General features: G+C 42.1%; 1 protein-coding gene across 1 annotated transcript in view; it reads left to right on the top strand.

The window, feature by feature from the left end:
* XKR4 (XK related 4) overlaps nucleotides 1–24,052 on the top strand; it is a 693,467-nt gene extending 669,415 nt beyond the window's left edge. The window contains exon 3 of the mRNA XM_078685653.1: nucleotides 22,714–24,052. Coding sequence (XP_078541779.1) covers nucleotides 22,714–23,660 — 947 coding nt within the window. The 3' untranslated portion in view covers nucleotides 23,661–24,052. The remainder of the gene's footprint in view (nucleotides 1–22,713) is intronic.
* Nucleotides 24,053–26,308: the final 2,256 nt, after the last annotated feature.

The raw sequence follows: 26,308 nt of genomic DNA, 5'->3' as shown, positions 1-26,308 counted from the left end.
TCTCGCTGCCAAACTCAAAAAAAGCACGTCGGAACAGGAACCTCAGACGCTCCAACACCATACTACTCATCCCGATGAAATCATGAAAACAAAAAAATGCAGCAAGGTCATTCGCCAGAAATGCTCCCAAAATCTGGAACTCTATTCCCCCCCCACATCAGAACTATTCTCTCCTTCGCTAAATTCAAAAGTCAGCTTAAAATCCTTTTCCTCGATCGATCCCTAGCGAACAGATAGGAGCAGTTGGAGTGCTGAAGTCGACAACTCATTCCTCTCTGATGCAGTGTTAACAAGACCCTCAAACGGAACTCTTCATCATTGACATTCTTAATATTCTTATTCGGATCGTCTCGCTTTATTGTATTATGTATTGCTCTCTTTTGTTCTGCTTTGTAACTGATGTGAAGCGCTCCGATACCCTCCGGTCGGGCTAGCGCTATAGAAAACTTCTAAAATAAAATAAATAAATAATTGATTTTGATTTATACTGTATTCCCATAGTGACAATGTGGTTTCAGCCTTGACAAAGCCTCATAGGCAAAACACGTCTGAACTTTGGAAGAATAAAACCCAAGTGAAAATCCAACAGCATGTAGAAGTAAAGTTATTCGATGAACGAAGCTGAGTTGCATAACAGCTTGAAGTGTTTTATGAACTTACCAAAAAATCAGTACCCAAGAAATATCAATCTAATAACTGTTGATTGCATGAATTGTATTCTACCTACATTTGAGAGATATTTTGGACATGATTTCACTATTAAGAAATGCTTTCAATGGGAAGCATCTATTACAAAGCAGGCATTACAACGAAGTGTCTTTACAAAGCAGTCAGTTAAATGACTGCAATGTTGCCACAAGTTCCATTACAATGCAAGTCATTACAACGACTTGCTTTAGGGAAAGCCGTGTTGGACTGGTTTGGGATTTTAAGTCCAACATCTTCCCTACTGATACAACGACTGGAGTTGGAATAGTAATTTAAACTATTCCAAAGTGCAGTGTTTCCCTAAAGCAAGTTGTTTTAATGACTTGCGTTGTAATGGAACACGTGCTAACGACTTAGTCGTGGTATTGACTGCATTGTTAAGTCACCCCTGGTTTTGGCAAGCATGGTAACAGATGCTGTTCGCTTTCAATTGGTTCGGTATTAATCAAGGATAAAAATCCTGGCTCATTTAGTACTAAGATCCTATAAAAAACAAGGACATACAATTTTATGTGAGTGGGGCAATGGCAAAACCAGCAGGACAAACAAAAGATACTTAGACCACTCTTATAGGCAGGATACCAGAGTTGGGTCTGCACACTGAAGGACTTTCTATACGCGTATTGTACGTAATGCTATCCGCGACCATCTTACTATATTCTGCAAACATTTTCCTCTGTGTGTCCCCTCAAAAAAGGAGCAGGCAGCCAACTTACTCAGCGTGCCCCCGCCACCTTACAATTAACTGCCACCTTCCCTCCCAAAGTGACCCCCTTACCTGCAAAAGAGATAGTCATACTTAAGGACCTCTCAGCATCCCCCAGGCCCTATGAACCACCCTTGCTCCTGCCGCTCTGAGGTGATAATGTCTCCTTTCGGTGGGAGAGCTTGACTTACAGGGGCTTTGAAAGAGCCTCGAGCAGCTTGGTGTGAGGTCCGCTCAGATTCACAGCAGGAAGGCTGGAGTAGGCAAAGCAGTGCCAGACTCTCAACTATACTTCTACATCTCTGTGGGGTATGCAGGGACCTGAGAGGAGAGGGGCTGGCTTGGGAGGCAATTGACGCTTATCTGTCATTCCCCTACCTCATGGGGTCACTAGAGACGGTTGGTGGGGGGAAGGGGGGAGCATATCATAGTTCACCATTCAACTGATTTGAAAAACCCTTTTCATGTTCTGACTTGCAAGTTGTAAAGACAAGTTTATCAATTTACTCAACAACGAACGTTTGAATCCTGAGCTGTTCATACATAAAATAATAGTTATGAAGGAGGAGGCGCTGCTGTTGAGTAAAAATGTAAGTGATCTATTTTCAGAGCTTTTTTTAGTCTGTAGTCAAGTCAAGTCATAACATTTATATAGCGCACTACATACCCAGAGGGTTTCAAGGCGCTTAGGAAGGGGAGGAGGATTATTTGTCAAATATCCACGTTTTAAGCTGAAGCGCTGCACAGACGATACCTCGGCAGCAGCAGGGGAGCGACCACTCAGCTCGGAAGCGTAGAGTGTAGTAGATGGTGTTGTCTGACTGTATCAACAGCGCACGGCATGAGAGCGCCCCCTTCTCTTGCAGCAAATGAATGCTTGGACATCTGCCAGTATTTATTTATTGCTCCTGGCTGGGGAGGACATATCTGGGACTATTTACGACAGGGATCAAAGGTCATTAACTAAGGGACTAGAAGCTCGCACGAAAGAGTCATAAAACCCACCGAAGCCTTTATCTTCGGAAAACAAACATAATCACTCCAATTGATTTCATTATTTATTGCATTCCTTAATGTGCCAAAGACGCACGTGTGACCTTCCGGTGAAGGTGCTCGAGTCTGTCAAACAGAGACCTGACTGGCCAAAGAAAGAAATAACGGACTATGGAAGCAGATAATCAATGGCGCATTTAAAAGACATCACAAGGGTAGACCTTTAACTCTTCACTAGCAGCTGAGCAGTGCTGTGTGGAGATGGGTTTCAATGGAGGACAGCCCCCCCCCTTTCGCAGAATTAGCCTACTATTTGCTTGCAATATCAGAGACCCAGGTCATATCGTGGTCACGCGGGCAACTACAATAGACAGAAAATGGCGTAGTCTACCTGTTTCTTCAGTAAATTGATCTGTGTGCAGCACATGTGCTGACGCGGAAACATGTAGTAAGGGCACTGAGTTCAGGGCCGGACTGGAAACCAAAACTGACCTTGGCAAAGTGCTCGGCCGGCCCCCCTGCCCCCCTCCTCCCCATCGGGGTTGCCGCCGAGCTCTCTGTCAGGGCCGGTTTTCAGCCGATTTTGTTACAGGGCCGAGTTTGCAGCTATGCTGCAAAAATGGCCCTGTAACAAAAACGGCCCCCACCCGTGCGGCACACCGGGGGATCGCCCGGTGCCCTCAGCGGCCAGTCCGGCCCTGACTGAGTTACTGGAGGCTGGAGGCACCCAGACCCTTGGGTACAGTTCACTGGGTGCTGTGATCCTTCTTGAAATAATGTAGGTCTGCCCTCGACGTTGCTCCTGGAGAGGACTTCAACAGCTCGGCAGTCACACTGGCCTGCGTAATTCTTTTTTCTCAGTTTTTGAACTTTCTGGACAATCAAGAGAAGAAAGATTTTTATAAAGATTCCTGCCAAGTACCTGTCGGATCGCGTAAGAATGGCCGACCGGGCCTGAGCGGAAAAGTGGAAGGTGATACAGATACACACTCTTGTTTTGGGTCTCAGCCCAGAACCCCCTGGGTGGGCCGCCTTTATTAATTATGCTGATATCAATCATGGTTCTGATAGGAGTGTGGAGGCTTTCCATTTCACAGTACCTCTTTCAGGCCGCCTTACACGTGTTGGCCATGCAAAAATAGTACATTCCTCCTTTAACAAAAAACATGAACTGCTGACCATGCCTACTAATGCGGGCGCAAAAATATTAAACAAAAAGGCACTCTTAACTACCACCTGACAGTCTGTGACTTCCACATAGTCTCAGTATTTCTAAGATGGCGCTGGATTGGTGCATAGATGGCAGCTGGGGTTTTTGCCCCTCACCCCGGATGCTTGGGCCCGTCGCAGCAACTGGAGACCCCTCTCTGGAAGCTCTTCTTCCACATTCTGGTGGTTGTTCAGCTTCGGTTCTTCCAGACTTCTGACTCTGCGAGAGGGCAGGAGCGCCCTTCCAGGGGTCTCGCCGGGCTCCCGCCCCGCTCCTTTCCAGGATAATTAGAGATCAAGATAGGAAAAAAGAGCGAAAAGGTGTCTAGAGTGGATGCGTGACTGTGATTTACTACTAGATATTCAATACTTCTAATTCAAAGTTTCTTATTATCTCTTCTCTAAGCTTTATTGGCTTCTGTTTCATTTTTGGTCATGTAAGGGGGAAGAGGTGTTACATCTTCTTATTTCTTTAAATGATTTGGAATACTATTGTGACTGTGGGCCCGATGTAGGACACCAAATACCGGTCGTTACCGACCGGTATTTGGTGTTTGAGTCGGTAAATCTAGATGTAGGTGGCACTGAAAACAGTGCCACAGGCCCTTAAGAATTTGTTATTTACCATGAAATACTATTTTATGGTAAATAACGAATTCCTGTATACATGCACATCTGTGCATGTACACCTGTGCACAGCCAGAATCAGGGGTTCAACAGGGTGTCAAAGTGACACCCTGTCCCTCTTGACAATTCGGTAATTTTACAGAATCGGTATTTATCGATTCAGTAATTGACATTGATTCCTATGGGCCTCAAGGACCATAGGAATCAGTGGCAATTACCGAATCGGTAAATACCGATTTGGTAATTACCGAATAATACCGATTCGGTAAAAATTACAGAATTTTTATCTAAATCTCATTTACCGAATTTAGAATACCGAATCGGTAAAATTCGATATTCAAGAGTCGGTAAATAAGATTTACCTACATCGGGCCCTGGATTCTTTTGTTTTGCATGAGCCTGAGTCTGTTTACAAAGACAGTTGCATTGCTGGAGGACGCAAGAGAAACAGAGAGCCTTCAGGGAGTGTTATTTGGTAGACTTTGTCAAACAGCAACTCGGAAAATGTAGTGCTGCCTTGCCTGGTTACCACCAGTAAGCCCCATCTAGTCTGAGGAACACTATATTAAACGTGTTCTGTACACTGAACTTTGCAATGCCTGCAGTTTATAACTGAGTGTCATTCTTATTTCATTTGCACATACGTCATCACCAGGCAAACAGCAATAGTTCGATTGTAATGATGGATGGAATATCTGAAAGTTTATCAGTGGCAGAATGTGCACCAAACAAATGCCTATGTCACAGCAACAAACTTCACTGTGTAATGACAAGCAGTGTGAAGATTGTGTTTCTAGAGGTCCTGGACACTTTACAATGTTAAAGATCAGTGGGTACAAAAACAATGTGCTGCTTTTATGTTGACATGTATCCAAATCTCTTTTTTATTTTACAATGGTGAACAGCAAGCAGAAAAACAAGATAGATTTCTGGTTTCTAATTTAGTTGTTGCACAATAGCCACCATATTTATATTTTATATTACTGTCTGAGCATTCTTTTTTCATATTTTTGTTTTTCAAGGGCTTGGCAGCCTCAATTTGCTACTGGGCCACTCCTTACTCATAAATACACTTTCATGTGCCTTTTTGGAAAAACAAATGGTTGAGCAGTGTCTTGACACGTGTAGTGAGGCATGCACATGCCTACGTCATCAAAATGTGGCCGGCCTTTTTTACTTTTTTTTGCAAATGCTATTCAGCATTCCTAAATATGCATTTTTAGGTCATAGCTAGCTGGTTTGCTAAATACATCGTGGGGACATTCAGAAAGCTTCCCTGGAAATGCATTCCGCCCGTTGCTTACCACAGGCTTTGTGGTTTGTAAATCACAATTTCTGGCTTTCTATTTCTGGCTTTATTTGTTTTAGGGTGTCCAGGTTCGGTTGGTCCATCCCACTGAGCAAAGCCTTTTCACACTACCTCTCCCTGTATTCTTCTATGAGTGCTCCTTTCTGTAGACAGGCTTGTAAATATTGTTCTTATCTTGTCACATTTGCTGTGCATTCAAAGATAGAAGTTAAATGTCTGTCTCTGTGCTTTGTGTTTCTTTTCTTTCTCTGACTTCAAAGTGAGTAGAATTATGTGATACTCTTTCTGCATACTGGGAATAGAGGAAATGATGTTTTCTATCACACAACATTTAAATGAACTGTGCAAGTATTTCAGAATATATCAGAATTAGCAAAGCACAAAGTAAGCACATTTTTTGTATTCTGAAGTGTGTTGGAAACAAATACTTTAATATGATAAAAGCAAATCAATACACTAGGTGATGCCATTTCCACACATTATCGTTTGTGTGCTGTATAGTTTTATTAGTAAAACTGTTGGTCTTTGCAAATGTATTGGTCATTTCAATTGGAAATGGTTTGTCTGTTATGGCAATGTTCCATGCATACTCTACGCCACTCCACTCTACACCACTTCACACCACTGCACTTTACTCTGCACCACTCCACTTTACACCATGGAATTGCACTCTGTGCCACTGCACTCTACTCCACTCTGCACCACTTCACTCTACGCCGCTTCACTCTACTCTGAAACAATCTACTCAACTCCATTCCATTCTACGCAACAGCACTCTACTTTGGACCACTGTAGCCTACAACACTGTTCTTTATGTTACTCTACTTTATGCCACTTCACTCTATGCCACTCTATACCACTGCACTCTATAAACTCTAAGCTGCAACACTGCACTCTCTTCCACTGAACTCTATGCCACTCTACTCTGCACTACTGCACTCGACAGCACTCCACTCTAAACCACTACAAACACATATACTCTACACCACTAAGCCACTGCACTCTACCCTGCATCACTCTATGCAATTGCACTCTATGCCACTCTATGCAACTCTACTCGGTACCACTGCACTCTATGCCACTGTATTCTACACCACCGCACTCTACTCTGCACCACTGCACTCTGCACCACTGCACTCTACTATACACCAATCTAATCTATGCGACTGCACTCTACGCGCTTCATTGTACGCTACTGAATTCTATGCCCCTGCACTCTGCATCACTATACTCTGCATCACTATATGCCAATGCAGGCTACACCATTCCACTCTACTCTACGCCACAAAAATGTATGACACTACGCTCTACACAAGTCTGCTCTGTGTCCCTGCACTCTACACCACTGCACTCTTCGCCATTTCACTTTACGCGACTCTACTCGGCAACCCTGCACTCTACGTAACTCTACTCTGCACTACTCCATTCTATGTCAATGGCTCACTGACTAAATATCGAGGCACAAAATATACACTACCCAAAATATAGATTCCAAAACATCGACAGACAAAATATCGAATTTCTATCTACAAACAGGTAAGTACCAAAATATCGACCCCAAAATATCGTTTATATATATATACATTATAAAAATATCGAATTTCTTAAAATTTATGTAAAATTAAAAATATTAAAAATAAATAGCTAAAATATACTTAAAAATACTTAAATTACCTTAAAATTATGAAATAACTAATTTAACTTATATAAAAAACATACAATCATATCTGTTAAAACATATATATATATATATATATATATATATATTAACATAATATTAATAAAAAATACACAATATTATTACCGTAGGATAGCGGAGGTGTAAACATTTCTATTCCCACTCCTGGAAGTGCAACAGTAGGGAAAGAGTTGGATAGCGTAGGGGTAAAAATTACTATTCCCACTCCAAAGAGTGCAACAGTAGAGAAAGCGTTGGATAGTGTAGGGGTAAAAATTACTATTTCCACTCCAGAGAGTGCAACAGTAGGGAAAGCGTTGGATAGCGTAGGGCTAAAAATTACTATTCCCACTCCAGAGAGTGCAACAGTAGGGAAAGCGTTGGATAGCGTAGGAGTAAAAATTACTATTCCCACTCCAGAGAGTGCAACAGTAGGCAAAGCGTTGGATAGCGTAGGAGTAAAAATTACTATTCCCACTCCAGAGAGTGCAACAGTAGGGAAAGCGTTGGATAGCGTAGATGGTAAAAATTACTATTCCCACTCCAGAGAGTGCAACAGTAGGGAAAGCATTGGATAGCGCAGGGGTAAAAATTACTATTTCCACTCCAGAGACTGCAACAGTAGGGAAAACGTTGGATAGCGTAGGGGTAAAAATTACTATTTCCACTCCAAAGAGTGCAACAGTAGGGAAAGCGTTGGATAGGTAGGGGTAAAAATTACTATTCCCACTCCAGAGAGTGCAACAGTAGGGAAAGCATTGGATAGCGCAGGGATGCAAATTACTATTCCTACTCCACAGAGTGCAACAGTGGGGAAAGCGTTGGATAGCGTAGGGGTAAAATTTACTATTTCCACTCCAGAGAGTACAACAGTAGGGAATGCGTTGGATAGCGTAGGGGTAAAAATTACTATTCCCACTCCAGAGAGTGCAACAGTAGGGAAAGCGTTGGATAGCGTAGGGGTAAAAATTACTATTCCCACTCCAGAGAGTGCAACAGTAGGGAAAGGGTTGGATAGCGTAGGGGTAAAAATTACTATTCCCACTCCAGAGAGTGCAACAGTAGGGAAAGCGTTGGATAGCGTAGGGGTAAAAATTACTATTCCCTCTCCAGAGAGTGCAACAGTAGGGAAAGCGTTGGATAGCATAGGGGTACATTTTACTATTCCCACTCTAGTGAAAATAAATTAATATAATTCACATAATTATCAATTAAGCAATTATTAAAAATTAATTATCAATTAAGAATTAATTAATTATCAATTAAAAATTAATTAACAATTTGTTCAAAATACATTTCAATAAATTAATTAACATATTTAATTATTTATAATTAAATTCCTTCCCACCCTATTCCCCTATAAACCTACAACCCGCTACAGAAAATGAATTAATATTATTCACATAATTATCAATTAATAAAAAATAATCATTTAAGAATTAATTAATTACCAAATAAAAATTAATTAACAATCTAATCAAAATAAATACCAATTAATTAATTAACATATTTAATTAATTATAATTAAATTACTTCCCACCCTATTCCCCTATAAACCCACAACCCGCTACAGAAAATAAATTAATTTAATTCACATAATTATCAATTAATTAAAAATTATTATCAATTAAGAATTAATTATTACCAATTAAAAATTAATTACCAATTTATTCTAAATAAATACCAATTAATTAATTAACATATTTAGTTAATTATAATTAAATTACTTCCCACCCTATTCCCCTATAAACCCACAACCCGCTACAGAATTAAATTACACAATAATTAAATAACATAAAATTAATTACTTAAAATAAATTACATAAATATATACACTTTTCACACATATACTAACATAAAAAACACTTTAAAAAATTCCATATTTTTTAAAATTCGATATTTTTAATAAACTATATTATGTACTTTGATATTTTGACTGTCTATATTTTTAAAATCGATATTACATTACTTACCTTCAAAACGATATTTTTGATGTCTATATTCTGTCCATTCGATATTTTGTCCATTCTATATTTTGGACTCGATATTTTGGTTTGTCTATATTTTGGAATCGATATTTTGACCATTTACCATGTCAATGCACTCTACGCCACAGCACTTTACTCTGCTTCACTCAACCATAAGCCACTGCACTCTACAGCACTATACTCTACTCTACACCACTCTACCCTGCACCACTCTACAACACTGCACTCTACATCACTGTGCTCTATACCACTCTAATCTACGCCACTCCACTCTGCACCACTGCACTCCACTATGCAAAGCCCGGATCTATGCCACTGCATTCTAGGATGCTGCATTGTACTCCGCTGAATTCTCTGCCTCTGCACTCTACGCCACTGTCCTCTGTAACACTTTCCACCAATGCACTCTACACCAGTCCACTCCACCCTAGACTGCAACACTGTACGCCAAGCTACACAATTCCACTCAATGCCACCGCAACACTCTATGACACTCCACAACACTCTACTCCACTCTTCACCGCTCCACTCTATGACTCTCCACACCACTCTCCTCTTTGTCATGAACTTTTAGCTATGCAGAACAGCACCCCCACTGGTGTACAACATGTCTAAAACACAATGGCCAATCCAGTAGCTCTTGCATAGGTGCGGCATATTGGATTTGCCAATGCTTGTTTCTTTGTGCTGATGCTGCTGGGCCTCAGCTGCGAGCAGTGAAAAAAAGGTCCACTAACTCTTTACAAAGGTGATACCTACTGGCTTTACCAGTGCTGGTTTAAGTTGACAACACATTTACTTTCTGTTTAAGTTCAAATACATTCAAGTATGCTTCCTCTATTGCCATTGTTTGTTTTTTCTGCCAGTTATCTTCATCTTTATTAGCAGTTTTAGAAAACAGTACAAGTGAGCAAACAAAAATGAATCCCAACTGAATCTCCCCTCAGGAAACCGCCGCCTCCGACCAGCAATAAATCACCAGCTTTTAAGCACAAAACCCCTTTTCATCTCTATAAAGTACCTTCTGTTGGATTTAATAGGCGCAAAAGGTCAATCATATCCACAGCTGCGGATGTCAGTCAGGTGTGGTCGTGGGGCAGGCAAGACCACTAGAGTAGTCTCTTGTCCAACATAGGGTTGCCAGTTTACTTCTTTTATTTAAGACATCCTTGCTTGCTTCCTCAAAGTTATTTTCTTTTTCTTCTAATATCGACTGTATTTTCTTTCAAAATATAATCTGCTTTCTTTCAGATTTACTGCCATCCAGGTAAATCTACGAATTGGCTGCACATTAACAGTGTTATTAATTGTCTATTGCCTTCTGCGTCTGTTTGTGGAGTATGCAGAAGGGAGGGTGTTGCAGAGTAGTGTCTGTGGCTGTGTCAAAAGTTATAAAAATGCTATCGCTACTTTTCAGGGATTTTTGCAGGTGACAGTTATAGGGTAAATTTTGACTGCACATTTCTGCTCTCTGGAACTCAGCATACAATGCAGTGCTTAGTCACCAAATATCATTGGCGGCTAGCATATACAGAGGGTGGTGGAGCGGGGGCGCAAGAAAAATATACATAAATGAAATAGACTAACTTTGTAACTTGCAGCACAACGCCCTCCTCCCTCGAGTGTCTTCTGGAAGCTCTGGACGTTGGAAACTGCACTATCCAATCCTGGCGCTGGTCTTACAACATGAGAGCAGCACCAGGATTGGTTAGAGAAAGCTCCCTCAGCCCTCCTAAATGCTGCCTGCGCTTTTTTTTTTAACCCAGCTATCTAAGGCAGCTGGGTTAAACTAGTTTAAAATGTGCATGTGTGGCTGGACGTCCCAAGACGGCCGACCAAAGAGACATGCGCATTTTAAAGCGCATAGCTCCCTGCTGCTGCCACTCGGCAGCAGTGTTCCCACCCAGTCCTGACACTTAATTCTGGACAGGTAGCTGAAAAAAATTGTAATTAATAAACTTTATTACTATTTTATTTTTCAGCTCTGGGGTGTGTGGGAGCCACTCTCGCCAAATATAAAAATCATTTTATTTTTAAAAGGGATTTTGGCTCATCCCCCATATTGCATCTGGCTCTTTCGTAAACAAAGGGTTAGCTTTGCTTCAGTACACAACTTTTTTTACGTAGATTTGCCACTATGTTTTTATGCTCTCTTTTGGGATTTGTTTGTCAGTGCAACAGAATCACCTTTTTGGGCAGGTACCCAGTAATTGCCGGCATGGCTCATGGGTGGTGGGGGGCACGGTGGGGGTTGGGGGGTGGTGGTGGGTGTGTCGCATGGGGAGGAGGGGTTGCGCGGGGGTCACATTTTTATTTTTATAACTATCTTTCTGCCGGGTCACACGTCTTCACGGCTTCGGCTCTTCTGCCTCTGACAGATAAAGGAAGCAGGCAGCCAGGCACCCTCCCCTAAGCCAAACACAACACTGCAAGCAGCGTTGTGATTGGTCGGGACGGAGTCCAGCCAGGGGCTAATGGGGTGGGCAATCCAGCCTGCATGGAGAAGGGCAGAGTGTGCATGACTGGTCTTTGTGCACTCGCGAGTGGGCAAACCACTCCTCCCCTGCCCGGCTCAACGAGCAGAGCAGCCCTGCCCACCCGCATTGCGCAAAGCTAAGATAAATTACTACAATTTATTATGATTTTATGTTTTGGCTTTCTCGTACTGCGAGAAAGCAGCGTGGTAACGCTCCTTCGCACTAATGGAGGAGCCGCCCATGTAGGTAACATGGTTTGAGAACCACTGTTATAAATAATGTATTTTTTATATTATATATCAGATTATTATTGTATGGTTGAAAAGACTTTCAGAAGTAAGATATGCCTTTGTGCAGGTAACCTCGCTGTTGGATAAGGGCGATTCCTCTTGTGAGCAGTTTGCCTCTCAGAGAAAAGAAAACAAGCGTCATTGAACTCTGATGAAAAAACATTTAGGTCCTGGAAGATTTCACTGATGGCCTCAGCCTGAAGCCATAGTATAAGATTATCCTCGGTTCCATCACCACTGGGGGACTTTTTACTGCGCAGACACAGGTCATTTAGAAGCCCTGGCATGGCCTGAGCTGTGCAAAAGGCAGGTGAGAGACCCACTCGGAAGAAAGCAATAGCTGCCATCATTAAGTTGATATAACTTAAAATGGCTGCCATCCTTAAGGTTATGCAGCTTAAAATGGCTGACATAAAACTTGTGTGCATTTCGACTGGCACAGTCCAGAACAGAACATTCTTCAAACGTGGTAAAATCTGTTTGCTCTGTACTATGATCTTCTTTAAATACATTTCTGCAGTTCATCTGAATTGCTGCATCACTGTATTGTGGGTATCCTGTAAACCGAGACACAAGAAGCATATTTTCTTTACACTAGAAAATTGAAAAGACCCTATTTAATTTGACAAATGTTGGCTGGTGTAAATTATCATCCTTTGAAATGTGGAATTAAACGCATTTCCTTGAGTTACTAGATTTGACCCCCATTGGGGGTCACCGAGTATTGTGCTTCACTAAGTGTCAGCATTTGCTAAAAGTTTTCAAGCAAGCCATTCATCCACTCCAGTCCAACACTCCTTGTTTATTGTTTGGAATGTCAGAGTTTAAAAAATAGAGAGAGAGAGAGAACATAGAACATATACCAAACAATTGTCCAAGGAGCCCCACGCATAGATGCTGTAATGTTCCTTAACGTAATGCTACTTCAAGGTAGGTCAGCAGTGGGTCTACAGCCCAGGACTTTGAACTGTGGTTGATGCCTGCCACAACCGAACCACAACACTCATTACATTCTACAAAATATCCAAAACATCATGTGGCCAAGGCTAGTAATAATGTCAGCAGGCCCAGTGGATTTCAGTGATTCTTAGACTTGGACATCAATGACATTTTGAAGGGGCTTTACATAGGGTGACCAGGCGTCCCGAATTCGCCCTGACGGTCCTGGTTTTCCACCAGCTGCCTGTCCCGGCAGATTGCAGGGAATTTAGCTCCTGTCCCGGTTTTTTGAGAGGGTTCACAGAAAACGGTGGGAGGTGCTTTTTAAGTTGTACAAAGCAGGGATAGTTATCCCTGTCCTGTAATTCTCTGCTGAGGAGTGCTGTGGTTCTGTCCAGGAGCTTGAAGTAAAATTGAAGTCCTTCAATTTTCTTGAAATGTCCTAGTTTTTGGCTGTAAATTCTGGTCACCCTAGCTTTACAACAAAAGGGAGACTAGACATGGGTCTGAGATTGTAGCCACATCTAGGCAATTTTTAGAACATTGGTGTTTTCGTGCATTACCCATCTAGTGCTTGCAGCCTGTCTTTGGGTCAAATAACTGAATGTAACTGACAGTAGGGCTTTGTGTATTCCTCATAGACAGCCACTCACAATAGAGGATTTAGGTGTGATTGGATGGGCCATCACTGGCTGGATGGGTGGGCAGAGCTGGGCACAGTCCTACTTACATTTGAATAGGCTGTGTCCCGCCTCCACACAAAGAGTTGTATAATGCCTGTAGTTAGTCTATAGCCAGGGCAGATGAAGCAGGAAACATGTACACGTCAAGGGGAAACCACTGGAAGCTTCTCCCACTTCAAAGGAGGCACCAGGTATAAATACTGGGCCTCATGCACAGTTCAGTTCAGCTTCAGTACAGTTCTGGACCTGTGGAGACTCTGCTAGGAAGATAAACTGCTGTGCTGCTGAAAGGACTAACACTCTTCTGGAGTGGTGCTCTGCTGGACTACTGCCTTGTTTGACTACAGCCTTGCTAGATTGCTGCCCTGCTGTCCCTGCCTGATTCATAGGGATTTGACTAGGGATTGGACCTGCTCCTGAACCGATGACTCCCAGAGTGACAGCAATGACTAGTCTGCTGGACAAATATTCCGATCCACAGGGACATACCAGACTCGCAACTGCCTGATTGGAGCTGAATTGAAGTTTTTGGGTTCTTCACAACCGAACCCAAAACCTTGTTCCTCACACTGGCCGCCAATGTAAAGTTCCACCTACCCGACCCTTTGTGATACAGAATCAACCGCTCACGGGGAGCACCACTGCGAAGCACTGGCCTGACCGTTCACGGCGACAACAGGATTTGCAGAACGACTACACAACACATGATACCTAAATAAAACAGGCCACAATGGTGGTTCACTTTTAAAGGTATTTAAGTATTACAGTTCCCATCATCCACTGATTTTTCCCACTATCCATCTACACAAGAGGTGACACCACTGCATTTTCCATCATCCATCTGCACAGGAAGTGGCATCATTGGTTTTCTGCCAAAACAGTCTTTAAAAGAGAAAAACAAGCAAGAGGACTTAATTTCCCCATCATCTACCTGCACGGGAAGTGACATCACTGCATTATCCATCATTTATATACACAGGAAGTGGCATCACTGAATTTTCCAACATCTATCTGCACAGGAAGTGACATCACTGGTTTCCTTCTAAAACAGTCTTTAAAAACTAAAGGCAAGCAAGATGACTTCATTACCCATCATCCATCTACACAGGAAGTGACACCACTGGATTTCTCATCCTCCACCTGCAGAAGAAGTGACATCACTGGTTTCTTGCCAAAACTGTCTTTAAAAGAAGAAGTTACCCAAGAGGACCTCATTTTTCCATCATCCAACTGCACAGGAAGTGATATCACTGGATTTCCCTTCATCCATCTGCAAGAGAAGTAACATCACATCCATATTTCTCCTCACGTCAATCAACTTTTCAAAGTGTCCAATCATCAGAGCATCCCCAGCAAAGGAGGGGCACAGACCAGGGACCCACCTGTTTGGGCCTGTTAGGGCATCGTAGGTTCTTGGCCCAGAACCTCTGCTCCTCTACTGAAACTTACGAGGTAAGGTAAAATCATGCATCACTCAATATTGTCACTCTTCACAATCACACCCAGACGCAAAGGACCCAGACACTCAGATAGTAAATGCACAACACATACACTCAACCTCATACACATGCCACTAACTACCACACACCCTCAAACTAAAGAACACACATTCAAACTCATGCTCGATTGTCTAGAACAGTGTTCAGCTTCTGTTGGTGGCTTTATTGATGGTGATAGTACAGTACTTTGCTTTGGCTGATGTGGTGAGCTGGCTGCGTGTTGCACAGAGGGACTTCCATAACAGGAAGTCCTCAGGAATTCTGTTTTTCTTTATAAAAAAATCCTATCTGAAGGTGGGTCATTTATTATCAGCAAATTCTGTAGAGTACCAGGGTGCTTAAGGCTGTGGCTTGCACTGGCTTTTTGTAATTGGGGAGTGATTGTTTGCATGGCTTTCCGAAAAGTACGGAAGTTGATTAGAAGGGTGTTGACATTGGATGTGGAGTACACAGGATGAGAAATGAGTACAAGCATTAGGTTGTCTCTGGAGAAGTCTTTGAAGGAGCTGAAGGGTTGGTTTTATCTTTCGTGTTGACCTTGGTTTGATGGTATGGCGCTGAGCAGGGAGATAGGAATGACAAAGTGGTTGGTCCAGTCCGCACATATTTTGGTGTTGCTGAGAAGACCAGGTTGAGGATGTAGCCTATGGAGTGTGTTGGTTGTGTGACATGCAGTACCACATTAAGTGTATCAATGAGGCTGAAGAAGGTGTCTCTTTTTTTTAGCTTGTGTTGTCTAGGAGGTTGAAGTAACACAAGAGGGTGGTGTAGGCCTGTCAGATGAACAAGGTGGCGAAGAGAACTGAGACTTTATCAATGAAGTCCTTCTTCTGCTCTGGATGCCTATAGATGAGATGGAAGGTGGCAGTCTGAGTTGCACAGAGTGGGAAGTGGCATGTCAGCAGTTGCATGAAGCGAGGTGTTACTTGTTTGCCTGGGTGCAGGACCAGGACAGCTTGAGGATTGCAGTAAAGATTCATTCCTTCTTATGTGCATGATCCACATGATGGATGATGTAGCTGTGAAGAGGTGGCCCTGGACCATGTTTCTGTGATGAAGAAGGCTTCAAGCCTGTGATAGGCATTCAGTCTATGATGGCTGGTGTGTGGAGTACTGCAGAGCGAGTGCTAGAGAGCATGAGTGTAGAAAAACATTATCAATGTAAGCACCCATGATTTGGAACAACACCCGGTATCCATCAGAACCATCCCAATGCTGCTTCAATTTAGGAAAGAGTTGAAGAGTCACCCCTTTAAAGAACACTGCATCACAATGGATTCACAGTCCACAACCCAGATTCCTCTCCTATTACCCATTGACCTTTGCTTGTTTTTCACCATGTACAGTGCTCCACTGTCCTTTGGCTAGGTTCAGGCTATATGAATACTATATACATACGTACATACATGTACTTTGCAGAACCATAAACTTTTTAACAAAACATTGTGTTGGACATCCCAGTGCAATAACCAACTAAGCAGACTATGAACTTAAGAAAAACCATAAATGGACCTACAGAGCTGCTCAACGCTGCCAGCTTACTGAAAACCATAAGCTGCATGCCTATCCCTCATGCCTTTCGAACCACCACAATGCTATGCACTGCATCCTATACCATGATAACCGCACATAGGTGAGCATCACAATTAACATGGGAACGCTCCCCATATAGGATCAACGACTACACCCACCCAGTGCTTAACTGTAGCCGGTAGTTGCAGGTGTGGCCCACCAGCATTCATTTTTGCTGAACAGGACTTATGATTCCACATCAGATATTGACCTCTAGCAAGACAGACAAAAACACACAAAGGGGATAGAAGGTGGATGAGAAAAACAGAATAACATGCACAAAGGGAGAAAGCAGTGACTGGCAAGAGTGAGATCAAGGGCCAGTAGTGTCTGGACAATACACTGAGATGTAAAAGGCCTGAGTTGAATTCCACACTATACAGCCCTGGTATTCGGTGCTCTGATTGTAAATAGCACCACAGGAGAAGAGCATACTCATTTTTTTTTACAAATTAAGCGCTGACAAATCCTTTTCAACCACACACCCTACACGCGTAGCTTGCTGTCCGTGTAGGCAAGTAATTCAGCGCTTCACATACGGATAGTAAGCACTAAAAAAATGTTGCAATACAATACAATATGCCTCCTCCCATTGTGTTCCTCTTGATCCCCATGGTCAGGGGCTGCTCCTCCGTTGGAGAAGAGAAGCGTTGCCACACTTAAAATCTCCCTCAAAGCCCCAGAGATAAAAAATAAAATGAAAGTTCATTTCCATTTTATTTTTCATTCCCGTCCCTAGTCGAGCTTCAGGACAGGGGCGGGGCCTGCTGCTGACTGACAGTATCAGGGCAGAGGGTGGGCTGTCTATTGCACTGGTTAAAGTGTTCATGTCTTTTTGGCCAGCTGTCTTGTGACGGCCAGCCACACATGTGCACTTTAAACCTCTCAACCCAGATGTTTTAAGACAGCTGGGTTGAGAGTAAGTGCAGACCTCCTGTGTGGACCACCGAGTGAGGCTGCTCCCTCCAGCGCGAGACTGGCCGTAGCGGGCACCGGGCAATACCCCGGTGCGTGCACGTGTGGGGGCCGGTTTTGCCCCCCTGATGGCCATTTTAGTTACAGGGCCGTTTTTTGCAGCATAGCTGCAAAATCGGTCCTATACCAAAATTGGCCGAAAACAGACCCAAGCAAAGAGCTCGGCGGCACCCACAACCCCCCCCCCCCTCCCGAGTGGGGAGGTGGGGCCGCCGAGCACTTTGCCAGGGCCGGTTGTGGTTCCCAGTCCGGCCCTGGCTCCCTCCAATCAGGGTGCTGCTCACATGCTGCATGTGTGCAGAGCCAGGATTGGGCAAGGGAGTTCCAGCATCTGGTTCCAGTTCCTCAAAAGAAGAGGTCCAAAGCGAGGACGTAGCATTAGGTACATTTTATTTATTGATTTATTTTATAATATTTAGCGCTTGCGCCCCCGCCACCCACGTAGATGCCAGCCGCCACTGCCATTGAATACAGAAAACTGAGCCCGCACAGTCTCCATGACCCAAAGTGTGCCCCCCCCACACTGTCTGCTGCTATGATCAAAACACATTGCCCTTTCCACCAAAATCATAAGGCACAGAAAATCATAAATATGTTTACCTACATTAATGCAGAGTACAAATTACGCATTATCTCTTTGTCATGCAATTTGCTTTGCATACATAATATATCTGGTAACACAGGCTGATTTTTAATGCAGGGCCTAGGCAGCTTATGACCTTGATTAAAATGAAGCCCGCTGGTTGCAGAGAAAGATCATAAATGGGCAGCAACATATTTGTGTTCAAGCTTTACTATTCATTCCCAAGTAACCAAGAGGTATTGGAGTGAAGGGCAGTCTCTCCCCTTAGGCTGGGTTCAAGTTCTGAATTTGGGTAGACATCTAAGGTTGTGCGCCCCCCCTTCTTGAAATGCATTATGCTCTATTAGTTAATGCGCGTCGATTAGATTTCTTTTGATATTGCTAAATTCATATTTTCTGTCTGCTCAAATGATAAGGATAGAATTGCCAATGTTATAATTTTATGTGCAACAAAATCCTGGTCAAGAAATGTTAATGGCCAAAACATCAGCCAACTAAACTGCTAAATAAGGCGTTTTAAAAATTGTCAGCTCTACTTTGAGACCCACTGTGAGGTTAAAACGGGCACATTCGTAAATGTCTTTTCCCAGTGACAACTGGGTTTCTTCACGCTGTCATTGAAAGTTTGGGAAAGGGACTTAACATGGAAGTTGAAACCAAGATTCTTTCAGGTCTTGAAAATGTAAGAGGGCCAGGGCTGAATTTTTTAAGGTAGATTCAGGAAAAACAATTGAATCTGAGGTGTAGTAACAGGGACTACTAGTGACGCAAACACGAATATCTGAAAAGAATAACTAATCCAATCAGTCCTCAACGCGTGGAGTTTAAAGAGGGAAAAGGAGAGATCCTGATTGGATGCAGTTTTCCAATCAGCTTTGAAGCAAATGCCTTTTGTCAGGAGTATGTAGCGTGCCTAAAAACCTGCGTGCGGCTGCATTTTTCTGAGATGCTCATTACATAAGTTAAAATGACACAGGCTGCCTTACTTGAAGGGGAAAGCAAATACCGCCGACTATCTCCCTGTCCTGCTTCCAAGATGGCGTTTTGTAGCAGCTGATTCCACTCAAGTGCTAACAAGGCAAGAAAACCGCTCCAGGCAAACCAGGAAATTGCAGTATTGAAAGTGAGAGGGAAGAATTCAGATGTTACAAAAGTAAGCATGTCTCACTACGGAACTATATGATGATGTAGCACTTTAAAGTCCAACGCAACTGGCCCTTGTGGACCTTCCTCACAGCAGACTTCCTGGGTTTGCAGGAGCGGTGTAATACATTTCCACATATTCCCATATGTAATTGGTCAAATCAATACTCCTTGGAAGGGCTTTTGTGGGATCAGGCTGAGCCAGCTTGGTCCCAAACACCCTTTATTTCAATCACTTTTATTCGGTTCTAAGCCCGATCATTTATCTAAAGTTTGGTCATGGCATGAGTAACTCACGATAGGATAGGCACTGCAGGAAAATATGCGGATAGGCATCCACTATGGATGTCTTTGATGTTGGCCTTTTTCCATGATGTTAGCTGGTGTTGAGTTGCTTATGACACGTGGTGCAGTATGAGCATGCCGCTGCACTGGGGATGACCACGACATTGAAGAATGCACCACGCTGACATTGAGAAGACTGTTGCACTCTGTGCCTTCTCTATCCTTGCTTTGTTAAACATCTCACGGAAGCAGACAGGAGCCGATTGATTGAGAAACGGAGATGCTTGTATTGAAAATGTGGGATGGGGGGACCTGCGTTCGAAAGCCTTCTCAATCAAGGTGTGTCTAGAAATTGGCCAAGGGCAGTGACTGAAAGGATAGAGTCCTGGATTATTGAAATGTTACAGCTGGCCCTAGCTTACCTTATACAAGAAACATGATGGCACCAAAAGCTTGCAGGGTAATTGGAATGTTTTCCTGTAGGTACACAACTTGTTATGAACTGGTGTTGTGGCAAACAATGTATACTAAATTATTCTCTAAAAGTGTTTTTGGTTTAATTGTTCAAGCCTTAAATGGAATATTGTATTTAATGTTGGATTATATCATAGGATAATAGAGTAAATCTACCTTCAAGGGATTTGATTAACAATATGTTTTGATTATTTGTCAAATTCAATTTCAGGCCTAAACAAATACGAGCTTCTTCTCATTAGTAGATGACAATAATTCGTATCCTGATTTGGTTATTTTCTACATTGAGCAAAATAGTCACAATAAACAACATAAATTGTCAAACTACAACAACGTAAAAATTAGGACAAAATCGGGTGTATATAGCACAAGTATTAACTTTATATGTTTTCATAAAGGGTCCTGAAAAGTATATGAACAATGTGACAAGAAGGAAACAAAACAGATTCAAAATGCCTTCTCTGTGACAATTGCGAACACTTCTCTTCTTTGATAAAAATGAATACAAAATAATAGAAGAAAAAGCGTAGGTCGACGTTTCGGTCTCTACTTTTTCATTGATGAGACCATCTTCGGGACTGAACAATAATACAATAGTGGACCCCTTATGGCAAGCAAGGGAATTGTTATTCTGAACAATCTGTAAATGTGGACTTCAATAATTGAAAGAAATCTAATAGATCGAAAATCTTTTTATCTTAGAAAATCAGCCTTACAATATATTAATGTCTCTCTCCTTGGGTAGCATTAATGGCCCAACGATCTTTATATCGAGGTAACAGTGCAACTATCTTATCTTTAATAGCGCGTGTCCACTGTAAACCTTGCAGAAGGTCGAAACTTCGTCGCTCGGAGCAGGAACGAATTTTACATGTAGAAATTCGTTCCTGCTCCCGGCGACAAAGTTTTGTAAGTAAGTCAAGCATTCCTGAAATTGGAGCTGGGTATGATGGCATAATAGTGAGGACTATCTTCATACAAGACAGAGACAAAAGTATACCACATATGGGAGCATTATTCTTATCCAATTAAAGTTCATCCTGCCTCTTTCTGGGGCTTTTCTTTCTCTCTGCCTTATGAACTGCTTCCGCCCTCAAATACCACCCACCTGTGTTTCTCCCTCCTCCTCTGAGCCCGTCCAGTGTTTCCCCAATCCGTATTTTTTTGGTGCTTTTTTTTTTATTCCTCCCTCACCTTAAGTTCCTCCCCTGCCCCCTCCCCATTGCCCCTTGTTGACTTCTCCCCCTCCTGCTTCTTCATTCCTCTGCGTCCCTTATTCCATTCCATAAAACATTCTTTTTTTTCAATTTTCTGAAGGGCTCTGCAGCAGCCATTTACTGCTCGGTTGCTATGTTTCTGAAATGCACTTTTGTGCACATTTAGATATTTTTTTGTATTGATCTTTTTTTTACTGTTCCATTTATTTACTAAATGTTGTTGTCACTCATGAAATGCTATTAATTGTTAACAATGTCATATTATCACGGTTTCCTGTTTTCAGTCTTTATTTTTTTTAGAACTCCAGTGGATATTTTTTAGTGTTTTCTATACCTCTCAAAATCAGTGGGTATCAGCATACGTTTCAGCACCCCAAGCATTTTCCAGAGAAATTTGACCTAAACCATGAAAAAGTCCATTTTGGTTATTTAATCTAAATACACAGTGTACTAGGCCCAAAAACACCAATTGTAAATAACAGTATCCACTATAGATACTGCCCAATAATTACCTAGTGCCCAATGACCCACAGCAAATACCTCACTACCTCCTTCTGGTGATATTCCCATATCTGCAAAAATTCAGTGAGTGTTTAAAATAAAGTTATGCCAAGAGAAGTTATGGCTAAGAAAAAATGCCTTGACAGAATCCCTAATAAGGTGAGCAATTCACTGAAATTGGCAAACACCCAAACTAAATGTTGTCCAGCAGGTAACCCATACGAGCTAGCAGATTTACCATCTATACATTATGCTGGGCTTTCCCAATTCAGCAAACTATGCTGGTTATAAATGCTGTCTAAAAATGTGGGCAGGGCCATGAAACAGTGGCATTTCCCTGCAGAGTACTGAGCCCAGACGTATTCTACTACTTTTGATTTCTGCGAAGCATGAAGTATCACAGGGTTGGTGCAGTAGAGAGATGCAAATACAGTTATCTGAGTTTCTGAAATACGCGTAAGAGTGAATGAAGGGATCTTGTTCGCGCTATATAAAACTTTATAAAATAAATAAATAAATTAGGAGTCAGAGATTTGTGTACATTCAGTCATTGAGTTGAGCAGGTGCACTTTGTGATGGAAAACTTTAAAACTGCAATACTGGAAACATGGCTTTATGTGCTGAGAAGTTAAATGTTGAAAGTATTAATACCATGGATTTGGAACTATTGTCCTAAAAGATGCCAGAAACAGTAGGAGAGTATTTTCCATATGATCAGAAGGAACTTAATGAATGTTAGTGTATCTCTTCATGTTGGCAGATACATTCTTGCAGAATCCACTGCTCTAAGGATTGGTTATTGACTGTCCTGTATGAATCTTCCTCCCATCTTATTGTATCCCTCTCTTTTGTTTCAGGTCTTACAGCAGCGGCCTCTCTTGTGTCCTTGGCCTGGGCTTTGGCCTCCTACCAGAAAGCTCTCCGCGACTCCCGAGATGACAAGAAGCCCATCAGTTACATGGCGGTCATTATCCAGTTTTGCTGGCATTTCTTCACTATTGCAGCCAGAGTTATCACTTTTGCTCTCTTCGCCTCTGTTTTCCAGCTCTACTTTGGAGTCTTTATCGTTCTCCACTGGTGCATCATGACCTTCTGCATTGTCCATTGCGAGACGGAATTCTGCATCACAAAGTGGGAGGAGATTGTTTTCGACATGGTTGTTGGAATTATCTACATCTTTAGCTGGTTCAATGTCAAAGAAGGAAGGACACGGTGCCGACTGTTCATCTACTATTTAGTCATCCTTTTGGAGAACACTGCCTTGAGTGCCCTCTGGTATCTATACAAGAACCCTCAGATTGCCGATGCATTTGCCATCTCGGCACTGTGTGTGGTTTTCAGCAGCTTTCTAACTGGCATTGTTTTTATGCTGATGTACTATGCCTTCTTTCATCCCAATGGACCAAGGTTTGGGCAGTCACCAAGCTGTGCTTGTGAGGACCCAATCTCTGCCTTCCCTTTGCCAACAGAGGTGGCCTCGAACACTTTGAGGTCCATGTCAAACAATAGGAGTATGGCCGGGGACCGGGATCAGAAGTTTACTGAAAGGGATGGCTGTGTGCCGGTCTTTCAGGTGAGGCCAACTGCTCCCTCCACCCCTTCATCCCGGCCACCACGGATTGAGGAGTCTGTTATAAAAATTGATCTGTTTAGAAATAGGTACCCAGCCTGGGAGAGACACGTGTTGGACAGAAGCCTGCGGAAGGCCATTTTAACCTTTGAATGTTCTCCCGCTCCTCCGCGGCTACAGTATAAAGATGATGCTCTCATTCAGGAGCGCTTAGAATATGAAACCACATTATAAAAGAATAGCAACCCTCTCAAGCATTGGGACTGCCCGGGCTCAGCCACGCGAGGTACCAGTCTGAAATAGGGGTTTTCAGAAAGGCTGTGGCAATAACTATGCTTCATTTCAGAGTGAAATATGAAGTGGAGATGACCCTAGCCATGAGGGGTCATAGAGTTTTGCTAACATGTTTGATCTGGATCTTAATCATGATTATCATTTGATCCACAGTTCAGGGTCATTTCACAGCACGAACAACATCCACTTTAAACCTCAATGGTGAAATATAAATTGCAATAGAGAAAATACAGCATACCTACATTGTGGCTGCTGCTACCTAACACTCTACCTTACTGCCACCAATCTTAGTTTTTTGTAATTGTCAATCTTTTTCAAACAGGGAAACTCACACACATATATATATATATATATATATATATATATATATATATATATATATATTCGCAAAGATGATGGGCATTTTCATGGGCAGTTGCTCTAATAGATACACATGTATGTCACAAATATACTTTCCTCAAAAGGCAATGCTACTGTTATTGGAAAAATGGGTTTCTTTTAAGCGGAAACCATTTTGGATGAAAGTCTATTGTATGCTCAGACGGTCAACTGTAACTACAAGAACACACTTTTAAGCCAAAAAAGCTTTTCTTTTTCAGCCCGCCCATTGTGTATGTAGGATAGGCACTAGGAAAATGGTTTTCTTTTATGCCTCGGTTGGGATGTGGTGGTGTGCCTGAACTGTCCTCGCATAACACATTCCTAGCAAACAGCAAGTCAAAAGATGCACACACAAGATGCATGAGATACACTTTACTATGCAGGTAGTACATTCTCATTCAAAGAAATGTATAGATAACAGAAGATCCCAAATCACCCACAGCATCTAAATCAATCAGCAAACATTTCTCCATTATCGTGGGATCTGAATGAAATGATAATCATGATGAGAAATTCAGAGGTTAAAAAAGCAGCAAAGAAATTGTCCAGGATATAGTTTCTTGACCCGGAGAAGTTAACGGGAGATGTACTGTACCTGCGGATAGGTGCAAATAATCTACTGCAGGACTTGGGATGCATGGTCCCACATGACCTGATGAGGATGGTGCAAGGTGTGATTTATTTCCAGTGCCAAACATTATGTGATATGTCAAATATGTGGCATGAGGAGCCCTACAGAAGGGCATGAAACGTGAACAAGTAATTGAGCAGTCAGTCCACATGTACAGATGGAGCTCACTCGTGTTTTGGAAGCTCCACAGCCATCCAATAGACAATATAGTGTATATGCACCGTATGAACACAACATAGTCTGTGGATTAAGAACCATCATTTAATCCTGGCCACTATTTGTTCCCAGTGCTTTGAGAAGCAACGAAGAGCCACGTGTATAAGATTTGTCATTTTGCTGCAAATGTTCTGGGTTAAATATGTACCTGATTAGATCTAGTCAATGTAATCCCGGTATATGTTCAAAGTATCTCCTGATGGTGCTTTCTTTTGCATTAATGGTGCAAGTTCAGAGTAGGTAGAATTCTTTTTAAAGCCGATGCAGAGTGGAATGAGTTCATGGATCATTTTAATATTTTTGTAAAGTAAAATATGGTTTACAAAGGTATTACTTTTATAGATATCCTATCCTATATAGCATCCCATTCACCTGAATACTTTAAGACTCACTATACAGCCAACACTTTACAAATTGAAGACAGCATACACTTCACATGAAACACCTTGTGTCTCTGTATCAGCTTTGTGGTAGCCAATATGGACACTTTTAAACTACATAAAGAGATTATAATTTCAACACTAGGTCCTGGATAAAACATTTTCCAAACGTTCTATAGATAGATAAGCTAGATGACATGAAACCCAGAGACCCTAAGGCAGGTCTGTAGGTCTCTGGCTTGCGATGGCCCTGCCACAGACAATCGAATGCCTTCTCTGGCATCTTGACCAACTTTAGCCAGGATCAGCTATCCAAAATGGATAGCCTCAGGACCTGACTGCATTATGTTAAGGATTAAATTTAAATTTCACATGCACAGAACAATGGGTAATGAAACAGTATGTGTCAATAGTACCTCACCGCCAAAGTCCATAGACAGCGAAGATACACTAATAAAGCCAGCCCATCAAGGTGCATTTTGTTCTTCGAACTAGATCTGAAAGAATCTTACTTTAAGGGGTTTGAGAACCTCACCAATGGATGCAAATTGGTTCACAAACATTCACAGGCAGTCGTTCCTAAAAAGTTACGGTCCCAACTTTTGCTATTTGAAGAATTTCATTAAGGTACTTATGTATAATGGAAAAAAAGAACACCCACTCCCAGTTACAAATGTAAATGTTGTTGCCATATGAAACACCAGTCTGGTTCCCATTTACCATTACAATGAACACACTGGTTGTAATGGCCATAAGAAACTCTAACCTCTCACCAATGCCATGACTGTTGAAGAAGAATGGCATTAAACAGCCAAGAGACAAAACATTTGTTTAAATGTAGGCAAACTTTTTTAGTAATTCATAATATACAGATCCTAAATGTTGATTATTCACATCTAGTTAAAAGAAAAACATCAGAGACCTTTAAGAAAGAGTTGTGTGCTAAAAAATGTATGTAATTATAACTATGTTGAGCACAA

This window comes from Lissotriton helveticus, chromosome 4_1 (genome assembly GCF_964261635.1).
Source record: "Lissotriton helveticus chromosome 4_1, aLisHel1.1, whole genome shotgun sequence".
In the NCBI taxonomy this organism is placed as follows: domain Eukaryota; kingdom Metazoa; phylum Chordata; class Amphibia; order Caudata; family Salamandridae; genus Lissotriton; species Lissotriton helveticus.
This window is presented reverse-complemented; position numbering and strand designations above follow the sequence as displayed.